Source organism: Tenrec ecaudatus, chromosome 6, assembly GCF_050624435.1.
Source record: "Tenrec ecaudatus isolate mTenEca1 chromosome 6, mTenEca1.hap1, whole genome shotgun sequence".
In the NCBI taxonomy this organism is placed as follows: domain Eukaryota; kingdom Metazoa; phylum Chordata; class Mammalia; order Afrosoricida; family Tenrecidae; genus Tenrec; species Tenrec ecaudatus.
Genome location: NC_134535.1, coordinates 80,135,734 through 80,148,409, shown reverse-complemented (window position 1 = coordinate 80,148,409; position 12,676 = coordinate 80,135,734). Strand labels below are relative to the sequence as shown.

The following is a 12,676-nucleotide window of genomic DNA, read 5'->3' as shown; positions in this document are numbered from 1 at the left end:
AAACCTACCGTTTTGACATGGTATAAATAGAAGAGTATAGAATTCTTTTTCGGTGGGGAAGGGTTAGGAGATAGAAATACTGTCTTCAGAAATGTATAACCTGAGATGCCACATGGATATGTCAAGGAGCAATAGCTTCCCATTTTGATATTTTTGCTAATAAATGTTTCTATGATTTTATACTAATGTTTTACTTACCCTAACATATGACCTATTGGCCTGAACTAATTAATGTTAATCCTGAACACCAAGCTATAAATCCCTAGGCTAATGTTCATTTTACCACTGTCAGTTCAACAAGTGAGGGCATTAGTATTAAGGACAAGAATGGAAAGCTCTTATGTGTAACTAAATCTAGACAGTAAAGACACAGTGTTTCTATAAAAAGAAATCTTACCCAATGCCATGGAACTAGAATCCTAAGGAAACGAGCAAGCTTGTGTTCTAGAACTAAAAGCAAGCAGGCCATTCGCCTTTCCCCAGTTTATCAAACTTAAAGTTCTAGAGCACCAAGGGTAGAAATGCTTTCTCCTTTTCCTCCCTCAAAGAGAACTAAGTTTGATCCAGTGTTTTAGGGGCCCGTCTTAAGCTTTACACTTTTTAATTAGTCTGTAGTAGAAGACAATGAGATATTCCCCAAACAAAACTAAGAATCAGACCTATTTGTTTTTGACACCCTCATCCCTCACAGTATCTCCTTTGCTTAGGGATGATTCCACTTAAACTAGCTGTATGCTACTATCCTCTAACTCTCAAAAAAAACTTTCCATTCCTTAATGTACACAATTAAACGAACTTATACTAAAGTGTGAATGACTACCCATATATTTTCTAGGAGCTTATTAATGTAGAAGTACAGGGGCTTATTTTTGGAGAGGAACTCTTTCCTGTTGGTCTTCAAACTGCACTGTTTCCCCACCCCACCCCCAACCCCATCACATTATAAGCTGGCCGTGAGGAGGGAGAAAGGAGTCTTTATTGTGTACTTCCTTTTGCTTTACCCAGCCCTAGTACTCTGATTCCCAAGACAGATCCCATACAGCGCTTGTCTTGTGCTTGCTCCCAATACTAAAACTATCACTAGAAAAGCCAGTTCCGATAGCATTAGAGACACTATCTTTAGAGAAGAAAGACGGGCCATCCAAACCTCTCTGGGGTTTTAGAGGGATTTTGTCCTTGTGAACTCCCAAGTCCAATTTCCTCTAACATTTCCAATCATGTGGCTTAGCTTCTTAAAACTTAAAAAAACAAAGAAGGAAGATGGGTTAGTCAACCCCACCAAGTACAGTAGTTCAATAAGAGGCAAGATTAGCTGTAAAACAGAAATGCAAGATGTAAAAAAAAGACTGGGACTGGAAGGATTGAGCTCAGATTAAAGAGGAAGGAGAATAAGGAAAGGCCGCTCTCACGACGGCCTTTCACAGCGGCTGCTGTGCCATGTCACACGAAATCAAATGTTACTTCCTCCAGAGGACAGAGGGGAGTCAAGCCACTTGTACGGTCACTGAGACTCTCGGCAGGAAAATCACCATTGTTAAACCTCTGGTAGACGACAAGTGTCACCCTTTCCCTGTGGCGAAGGAATCGGTCTGCCGTAACCACATCTGCAATCTGTGCCAATCTTTATGGTGGATTGAGTTTTTTTTTTTTTCCCCCAGGAAAATCAAGGGATAATTGCCCGACATCCAAAGAAAATCTGACCCCTGGGAGGAGAAAGGAAAATCTGATGCCTGAGAGGAGAAAGTTGCTTTTGCCATAGGACTATTCTCTCTGGAATAACATAAATGGCTCTTTGAGAGACCATGTCTTTGATAAGCAGAGCTGCAACCCTGACAGCCAATCTGCTGAATGCCAAACAGAGCCCTCAGCTTTCCACAATGACTCAAAGGACACGGCAAGGCCGCAGATTTATTCTGCTGACTTTCCCTGCAGAGACACTCAAGTTTTTCAAAGGCAAAAAGGAAGAACTCTTTCCTTCCAACCCAGGGAATTGCAAATTTTACCTGGGATGTAAAGACAGGCTATGTTTGCTCAAAATCTGACATCATCTATGTGAACAACAAGATTTAAAAGCTGGAATGATGGCAATTTCATTCTTCAGAGCAGAAGTGGATTCAGCTCCTCAATCTGCCAGCAGAACCAACAGTCACACAGGGCACATGGTGTGCCAGGCTGGGAATGGGCTAATTTCACAAAATTCATTCTCTTTCTCTCTGTATTTCCATATGACAATTGCAAATAGTCCAGATTCTTACCAAATTCGGGCTTAGGTAGTGTATTTCATTGCCCAAAGAAATTTCAAAGAAAAAAACAAAGGCACAGTTATAAAGAGATAAGCCCCCAAAGCTTCCATCTTTTCTTCATGATCGCCTCAAATGCTTTCCTTCTTAAAATCCAATCTGTAACATAGCATTTTTTATGTGTGAGAAATTTAAAAAAGCAAATCTCTCTACAATAAACTATTACATTTCTCCATCATAATATATATACGTCATCTCTTCAAGATGAGATCTTGAAAGATAAAAGCTTTCTACACATTCTAATTCCAAGCAACAGTCCTGTGCTATGATTTAAAGGACAGTCCATTTGGGGTTAGACAGATTTCAACCCTCAATAACAACCAAAAAGACAACTAGGCTTGAGATCAAGTTAAGATACCCAATTTCTGTTTAAAATATTTTTGACAATCTTATGATAAGCAAAGCAAAGCAAACAAAAACCTCACTACATTTTAGAGGTAATCAGTTCATTTTTATTGTTAAACATGTATTGTTGTACTGAGCAGAGGAGGGCCCTGGGATAGGCAGCGAAGCAGGGGCAATAGTAACAGCAAAAGAGCACACAACATCTGAAACAGAAAACAAAAATACGATTGTGGTGAGTTCTTCAAACACACACACAGCTTTTCCACAAAAATTAATGGCAAGGACAAAAATAAAAGCTGTCTTACAAATAATATTGGTAAACACTAGAATTCTCACATTTTTTAGACATAATACAAGCAGGAAATTTAGCTAAGTGTCATACCAACACTCTCAAAGGGTGTGTCACTGGTTATAAAGCCTCAGGATCAAACCCTGGCTTTGACCAAAACCGCTAGTTGAAGGGGCTTTTCTTGTTACACAAAGTCCAATTTGAAAGGGGCCTGCTGTTTTATTTAACTCACTGGCATATGGTGTTTGCCCAGTCACAGTGCTTGGAGCAGAATGTTGACGTTCTCTTTCTTTTCAGAAAGAGCTTCCATACAGCATCTCATGCACCTTGTTCATAACACACAATTTATCGGCCTTTCTTTTCCTTTCTAAATGGCCTGGAGGGAAGGCGAGCTCCACAGACACTGTGTGTGGTTAGTAATGGCGCTTTTACTTGTCATTGTACAAAGCCTGTTAAATATTTACAACGCAGACTGCAATATCTAGTCCTAAACACCCAGTTGTGAGCTTGAATTTTTTTAGAAATAAATCTATGACAAGTTTTCCCCAGCAAAATGCCAGAAGACTTTACTAACAGCTTCAAGAGACCCCGCAGGTCCACAGGAGCAGTTACAGGCCATCTGGTGATTACTTATTATTATTTATACAGCGCTGTGGATGTACACACAGATGTGTTATGAATCCACACACAGAGTAGACCCTAACAAGGGCTTCAGACAAACTGCGACTGCTGAGCAAGTCAATCTGCATTAAAGAAACACGGTACCCAGAGAGAGGAAGCATACTGGCTGTTTTTAATCTGATGCATCACTTAGAAGATTATTTGCTCAAACAACGAGGAATTCTATCTAATGATGACAGCATCTTATAAGTCAACCCCCTAGCTGATACGTGGATATGCAAGGTAGTAAAAGAAAGATTAATGAAGGGTGGGTTCTCAAGCAGTTCATAAAAGAATTAGAAAAGCAGCCCTATACTGATGTAAGAAGAACTGGAATATGAGATTTTATTTTATTTTTCTACCAGAAAAGCGCTGAGAACAGTTTCTGGGCTTCCATTCCAAATAGCAATTTGGACCCAAAAGAAACAAGAGTGAATAACTAAAAAATGTCACCTTAGTTTCCTGAGTTTAACTAGAACTCAATTTGATTACACAGGGCCATTGTTTTGTTTTGCCTTTTGCCAACTGGAGTACGGACACTTTAAATCTACTATGTTATAATAAGCAGTATAATAAATATATCATGCAAAACAAAAATTACCCGCCATATATGTCAAAGGGCAAATGTCAGGAGTATTAGATCAGGTGCTTAAAAATTGGATTTGATGCCTGATCTTAACAACGTTACTTTAAAAAAAAAATCCCACTCCCAATTTTGCTATACACTACAAGAACAATTGTCTACTTCCGTCACAGGGTGACAAGAAACTACAGCACACTCAGAGTGGACAGAAATTTACTGCAAAATCAATGTATTATTACAACAAATAAGGTTAGCACTTGTCCTAATTGTGTACAATGCAGTGTATTTTCAGCTGCCTGACAGCATGCAGGCAGTCTTACCAGATGGGAACTGAATGAATTATTGAATGAAATATGAATTATTTAATAAAAATTTGAATTTTTTTAAACTCTTGGCAGGGGATGAAGGAGGAAGGCTTATTTGTCTTCCTGAAATTACCCTCACCTGTCGAAACATGTAAACATAATATATACCACCGCAAATGGCATTTACCTACCACAGACATTTCTTCCTCTTGTTATTCTCCAATTCAAGATGTTCCCCTAACATAAAGTAATCATAACCAATTCATTCTTCCTTGCTTTTCTTTTGTGATCATGCCAGGTAATAGGGAACTTGCCAAAGGGCTAGAATTAAAGACCTAGCGTCCCCTAACACCAGTGTGGTCCATTTAATGGAGGGTTGGGATAGCAGGAATAAGTTCCGTGGTTGTGCGTTCTATAGGCAATAACACATATACCTTTGTAGCATGCCAGCATTTAACCAATCATAGGAGCTATCTGTTGCCTCATATATTACAAAGCAATAGAGATTTAAGGGATAATGTTCATGAAGGCAGAGGATACAGAGCAATAAACAGCTTTGGAGGCTGGTTACATGCCAAGTGAAGCCAGGACGACAGCACCATAACCATCATTCCTATTCCACGACAAGATAAGAAGGTACAAGGAGCTGCCCTCAATCCTCCCACAGCTAGGGCACTCACTACCCCTATTCTCGGCCCTAGAAAGGGAAAACGGGCCCAGAGGTCTCTGAGCTGGCTATGTTTCCTGCTGCTGCAAAAAAGGTACAAACAGAACTTTAACCTATAACTTACTGGACTCTGAGAGATCTGATAGGAAATATTCTCGGGGGTGGGGTCACAGAATAACAGCATTTCAGGATTAGAAAGGACAGAGAAACACTCGGAAGACGTTTTCTTAAAAGGACACACAGTTAATGTTGAGTGGCTAGAAGAAAAACCTGTCTCAATGGCTAATAACGGGATGATACTGCCCATTAGTATCTCCTCAGAAGAAACGGGTTTTTGTTTTCAAGGAAACAGATAGTCTTAAGTAATAAAACTGTCCAAAGGTTTAATTATGATTATGATTAGAAGAGCTACTTAAATCTGCATAATTTGGATTATAAACTAGTGTCAAATGACAAAGGGATAGGTGGTTGCTGACTCGTGGTTGGGTAAGCATAAGAACTGCTAACCACAAGGTTAGTCTGAGGGAAGGATGAAGTTTGCGTGTGTAATAATTTACAGCCTTGGAAACCCTATATATGGCCTTTATGAGTCAGGATCCATTCAATGGCAGTGGTAAAAAAAATGGTAAAAACTTCCAAAAGGTAGTTACCTAATAGTAAATCAAAAACCCACTGCCTGAGAGTGGGGGGAAAAAAAGGAAAGGGAAAAAAGAGGAGCTGATACCAAAGGCTCAAGTAGAAAGAAAATGTTTTGGAAATGATGATGGCAACATATGCACAAATGTGCCTGACACAATGGATGTATGGACTGTTCGAAGAACTGTAAGAGCCCCCAACAAAATGATTTATTAAAATAAAAAACAAAGTGAAACCCATTGCCACAGTTACCCCACGTGTTACATAGTAAGAACTGTACAACTTTATAGAAACCAGGCCTTTCTTCCATAGCACCACGGAGTAGATCACTAACTTTCAGGTAAGCAGCCAATGGCAAACTGCTTGCACCATTCAGGGACCAACATCTCCAAAAGACAAGTTATCTAAATGTATCCAAATGAAATGATACCTCAAATTCAAGAATACTGACAGAGGCATAGTAATTATTCCTCCTGCTTCCATAAATAATAAAACATTTTTACCACCTACCTTCAATCAAAAGCATCCCATAACACATTAAAAATTTAGATGACTTTCTGGATCCAGCACCAAATTATATTTCTATTATTCTGATAATAACAGAAAAGCAAAACAATTTTATAGTCACAATTTTTAATTGATGTTATCCTATAAACATTCTAAAAATGCACACAATTCAAATTTGACCAGTCCTCTGCCAACATGGCATGTGGGGCATCCTTTGCCTTAACAACAATAACCCATTCTCAAGAGGTAGCTCTATTAACTACTTCTGCTACATAGTCCACAGAGAGGTTTTAGCAAGAATACTACTTTCCCCAAGTTCCTCTTCATGAGTGTGATGAAGCCTCAAGAGAAACAGAGTGTCTCAACAGGAGAACAGGGATGAAAGGGCTAGAAACACGCTTTCACCTGTCTCTTCAGATAAGTGTGTAGACAGCACAACCTTCAGCAGCCATCTTTTAAAAAAGGACATGCAGCAGATTTAGAACTCAGCTGTGTCACATCAGACTTACTGTTGGGAAGTGGATCATGAACAGACTCCAAAAATAACAGTCATTAAAGACCTAGCAACCAAAACATGTTTATGTATCCATTGAAAGCCCGGTGGTTTTGATTATATGGTGGAGTGCATAATACACTAGTCTATTTTAGGTGAATTTTCCTTTCACCTTTCCTTAATATTAAGACTTATGATTTAAGGACAAAACGTGGGCAGGGAACAGATATTAGAATAAAGCAAGAGCCCTGTGCTTTTATTATTATTATTTTAAGCATTAGACTCTTAAAATTTGTTTTCATCCTTTCACCTCTATTTTCGTAAAAGCCACTCTTTGAGATTTCCATGGCAGTTGGTTTTAAACCATGTATTACAAAAAATACTGTGATTCTAAGTCCTCGCTCCTAGAACTTCCCTTGACTTTACTTATCTGCCATTTCTAAAATACAGACTTAGAATCAATGACAGTAACTCATTATTACCTTGAAGGTCTCAAAGGATGTAAGGAAGTTGGATGACTGGCCAAAGGTGGTTAACTTTTCCAAATTTATATTCTTTGCCAGATTTTCACCATTTCATACAATATACAGAAATCACAATGAATCTTGTTATGATCTCACTCAAGAGTTATTTGTTAACAGACACTGGGAGAAACCTGGAAGAAGTCTAGATTTAATCACTCACCTGACCATAAAATTTTGACATGTATAAGAGAAAAGGGATGCATCACACTACTTTCAAAGTCTTAAAAGGTAGCTTTCTATCCTTTTCCTATGAAGCAAGTAAACGGATTCTAAAAGAGGAAGGTAGCAATCACGGTTCAGTGTCACACTCATCTTCCCAGTGAGCTGAAAAAACCTTCAGCACCTACGCCAGATGTTTTAAGGAATCCTAGCTGTGAAAATACCAACAAGTAATTCAGAAATGGGAAAAGTGGGGAAAGGAAGAGGCTTATGGTAAACAGAGAACAGCAATACAGGCAGGAAGCAAAACAAAAATCCATATTGTTTTCCCATTTCTAATGCATAAATTTCCCAATGTTTTTAGCCTACTACACCCTTTCAGAAAAAAAAAAAATTACTCAGTGCTCCTCTGACAATTAAAAACTTCTGTAGGGGATTCAATGGGTGGGGGGTGGGGAATAAAGTGGAGCTGATATCAAGGAATTCAGGGAGGAGGAGAATGTTCTGAACCTGATTGTGGTAGCAATTGTACAATACTGCTTGATGTGACAGAACTATGGAATGATGTCTGTATTAGCTCCCAATAAAATGGCTTTGAAACAACAACAAAGGCTTCTATAGGTGAGCCCATCATCCAGGAATGAAGTAGAATAGGTACCTGTTTTAGCAGCTCATCTCCTGGATCATCCTAGTGCCCCCCCTCCCCTACCAGGCTGGGAACCACTGCCCCAGGCTAAATTAAAACAAAACAAAAACTCTTTCCGGGTATCAGATATTCAAGTGAATGCCACTCTTTTCTGATGGGGCAGTCTTAAAAGATACTATTCCCATTTTCCTTCCTCCCAGAGTTTAAAAGATACTTTTCTTGTGTACGGATTTATTTTTATCATTCATTTTTATTTCTTTAATAAGTCTGTTTATGTGTTTTGTAGCATACAACATAAAAAAGGGGTATAAATTAAGAACATCTTGCATGCCTCTTGTCACTAAGTCTATCTGGACTCACAGTGACCCCAGAGGACGGAGTAGAGCAGCGCTCACAGGGTCTCCAAGGCTGCAATCTTTACAAAAGCAGACCGCCACAGAGCAGTTCAAACCTCGAGTCTGGACTTCATAACAGTCCAGAATTTAACCACTGTGAAGCCAGAGTCTCTTGTAGGATACATAAGCATTTCAAAATAAATGTTTAACCAAAAAACTCAAATCCAGTGCTCTCCAGTGACTTCTGACTTTTGTGGAGCCACTTGGACAAAGTAGAGCTGTGCAATTGTGGTTCCCTCCCCAGGCTGTGAGTCTGTACGGAACCATACTGCCACCTCTTTCTCCCAGGGGTAGCTGGTAGGTCCCAATGTGAACCTTTGGCCAGCAGCTGAGCACTCAACTGCTGTAGCATCAGGACGCCTATACATATAGAAAGAGGAAGGCTACATCAATACTTTTTTTCTGAACTTATTTAGACAAATTCAGCTCCCTAGGCAATGAATGAATAAAAAGAACTGTAAATGTGAGAAAAACAAACCTCTTCCCCCAAATGCAGGCTTATAAAGTACAAGTAGTCCTTCACTTATGATGGGGTTCCATTCTAATGGTTCAGACTTAAGTGGTTCTCAAATGAATCAAATATTTCTTTTTCTTTCCTCAAGTTTTCATTATTATTGTCTTTAATTATCAATATCTCTTTATAATTTGATCTTTACTTGTCTTCAGGACTTAAGATTATTACACATAAACCTACCACATATACTCAATTATAAGCCAACCCAAAGATCAGCCGAGGCACCTAATTTTACCACAAACACTGCCTAAAAAAATGTGCTGAAAACTCGGCTTATATACGAATATATACAGTAGATATATTTTAATATATACATGCATATTACTAATGATCAAACTTTAAAACACCTCAAACTCACTGCTATCGAGTCGATTCTGACTCATAGTGACCCTAGAGGACAGGGTAAAACTGTCTCTATGGGTTTCTGAGACTGTATGTAATTCTTTATGAGAGTAGAAAGCCTCATTTTTCTCTCATTGCTAATGATAAGACAGAGCAAAACAAACACAGCAGTCAGTACAACTGTAACTTGAATAGGTGGTAAACCAGGGTCTATCTGTAAAACACAAGGTGAAAAAAGTAACAGGTATCAGGTAGAGGAGTTGCATGTTGCTACCATGCTGCTGTTTAGTCTCACGATGAACTATAGAAGAGTAGAATCGCCCTGTAAGATTTTCTAGGTTGTAACCTTTACAAGATTGTCAGGTCTTTTTCTAATAGGACTGCTGGTGGGTTCCAACAGGCATCTTTTTGATTTAGCAGCTGAGTGCTTCAATATTGCAGGACCCCTTATGGATGTCAGTCACTGCCATTAAGGACATTCTGACTCACAGTTAATCCCATATGGGATTTCCAAGACTGTAAATATACAGGAGAAGACAGCCTCATCTTTCTTTCTCCTAAGGAGTGACTGGTGGGTTTGAACCACCAACTCACAGTTAACAACCCAATACCTAACTATAGAAGTCATAGTCACATCATCAAATTTGTATACAAAACTTTGAAAGGATTGTGTTTAGATATTTGCTTCAATAAAGTTATCTGAAAAGTGGAACAAATTTACCCTATTTTCCCAACTGACTTCTTTATGAAAAATCAAAATATAAACCACATGGAAAAAAATACAATTAATAATAAACTAAAAAGTCTTAACAAGAAAGAAAATACACTCTAGGAGACTGAATACTGCAGAATACAATGTTGGTTTATTTTTATTTTTTAGTCTTTTCTCAAATTTTCAGCCTTTACTGGAATTTGAAATCTCTCTCCTGCCCAGTCCGTGTCACCATCAACATCTCCTCTACCTCTCCAATTCCAATTCCTTGGAATCTCTGGAATTTAGTTCCTCCTCCTTTTTTGTCTACATATTTGTAATGTTTCATAAAACTAGTCTGCTATTTTACATACCACCAGTAAGTGTCACTGGATAGTCACATGACATGTTCCTAAATGAACAATAACTAAACCCTTCAGAGTCTTACAATAAATTAATTAAGGTACATAAGATTTTATTTGCATTTTTTTCCTTTGGATTTTATTCAGCATCTTTTTGTGGAACATGAGAGAAGGGGAGAGTCTAGGAAGAATAATTAAGGTACAAAATAAGGAGAAAAATGGGGGACCGTTTCAATAAAATTACTTTGTTAAATAAAGAATGAAGAAAATATTGGACATACAACATACATGTATACAAACAAGTAGATGGCAGTTGACACATACAGAACAATGCATTACATGGAGTCAGGCAGGGAAAATGGCTAAGAAAGGTCATCGGTTATATCTAGATTGGATTTGTCCTTCCTAGTTTTCTGGATCAACACTCAAAAGAAACCAAACCAAACCAAAAACTGTCATCAGTTTTTCTTATTTTAAAAGATCCATCTAGACTCTGGCAAATCGGGATTCACAATGAAGAGGTCTATTTTCAGATGCCTCTCCAAATGTGTTAAGCAGACTTTTATATCTATACGAAGAGTGAGAAAATAATTCCAAGCTTGCACTGTATTGAGCTGGACAGCATCAGACAGGAGAGGAGAGCGACACGTACTCCTTCCCACTGTGTACTAGGAGAACAGACACCAGGAGAATAACAACATGGAAGCGAGCAAGGCGGGCTTCATTCCGGCAGAGTGCCTACACTTCCTCGTAACCTGAATTTACACACTGCAAATCCTCTGATCTGATTACCTCCAGTGATCACGTAAAATACCGGCTTTAAACTCTTTGCCTCAGTGATAAAACAGCCACTTTGATTCACAACGAGACATTCACAATAAAGTATATTGTAAACGTACCTGTCCACAGCCCGGGGCATTGCACACAAACGGTCTGTCGTCTCCCATATTTCATATAGCAGTGCGGAGCTGAGGAGGGGGAGATGGGGGTAAAGTTATGTTAAATACGCTAGAGCCAAAAAAAAAAATGCTTCAAAAATATCAAGCCCAGAAACAGGTGTCCCAAGAATGCCATTTATCAAAGCTGTAAACACAGGCTACTTTGGGGAGACCCATTAGACAGGTGGCATATGATCTACTGTGCCTCAATTGAAACTTTTAATTAGAAAAATTTAGGCTTAAATATTCAAGGAATTTTAAGCCTTTTGCTAGCCTTTTCTGTTTTCGGCTACAGTAATAGCACACTTCTCCAGTCTGCTGAATTACAGCCAGTGCGGTACCCGTGTCAATAAATCCACTGAACGCTCGATGCGGAAGCCATATTTTTAAACTAGAGAAGACCAAAATTTGTCATTTAATTAATTAAGGGATTATAGGAGGGGTGCTCCATTTTACAGGGCCATAATCTGGCTCCCTGGTGTATAAACTACGAGCCTGTTGGCAAGAGCCGTTTATCCCAGATTATTGCCAAAGAAAACAAAGCACCCATCCTATTGGGCTACATGGGAAATGATTTCCATTAATAAAAAAATAAAAATAAAAACCTTCTCTCCCCAGTGGGAGCCTCCTTCTCCCCCCACCAATCGTCTGTGGCAAATGGAGAAATATTGGTGCCCTTCCCCCTCTGATTCTATTTATGGCTAGGTTTTTAAAAGCAGCAACAAAACAAATGTCGACTCTTTGGGGGTTACTGGGTGAGTATGTTCCGGCTGTGTGTGCTGCTCTCACCAGAGACCTCGGGCAGCTCTGTTGCAGGCGACAGATGTGTGCAGCTCGGGGCACAGAAGAAATGGCACTGAAAGGCATCACCACCCATCCCTATTTCGATGAAGAATTGAACAGGGTTTCTACTGCTTGTTTAATTATTAAAGTTCAAGTCTTGAAATGTTGATTGAAATCCTCTGTCAAAAGCAGTAAGCCTAATCCAAGTATGTCACACAGATTTCTCATAAACCATACCCCAACTAAGAATAAAAACAGAGATGGGCAAGAATAAGAAATGCAAATGACAGCACAGACATTCTGAAGTCATAAACAGGATTTTAGAAGTGTGGGAGAGAAAAGGAGACGGTAAGAGGGTAACAGCCTTTACAATACAAACTCTTAAAAAGCATTTTTCAAACACCTTTTCACAAGAGAAAAGGTTTATGATATATGAAAAAGGGGACGATAAGAGAGAAAAAATACTGTTAACCAAATTTCAAATTTTTATTTTAGAAATCAACCAAAATATCAAGTTAGCCTCTGTGAGGTCTGTTC

At 38.8% G+C, this 12,676-nt stretch overlaps 1 protein-coding gene across 3 annotated transcripts in view; it reads right to left on the bottom strand.

The window, feature by feature from the left end:
* LOC142450085 (cyclic AMP-dependent transcription factor ATF-7) overlaps nucleotides 1-12,676 on the bottom strand; it is a 92,926-nt gene that overhangs the window by 60,109 nt on the left and 20,141 nt on the right. For all 3 annotated transcript variants that reach the window (XM_075551575.1, XM_075551574.1, XM_075551576.1), the window contains exon 2: nucleotides 11,318-11,386. In XM_075551575.1, coding sequence (XP_075407690.1) covers nucleotides 11,318-11,365 — 48 coding nt within the window. In that variant the 5' untranslated portion in view covers nucleotides 11,366-11,386. The remainder of the gene's footprint in view (nucleotides 1-11,317; nucleotides 11,387-12,676) is intronic.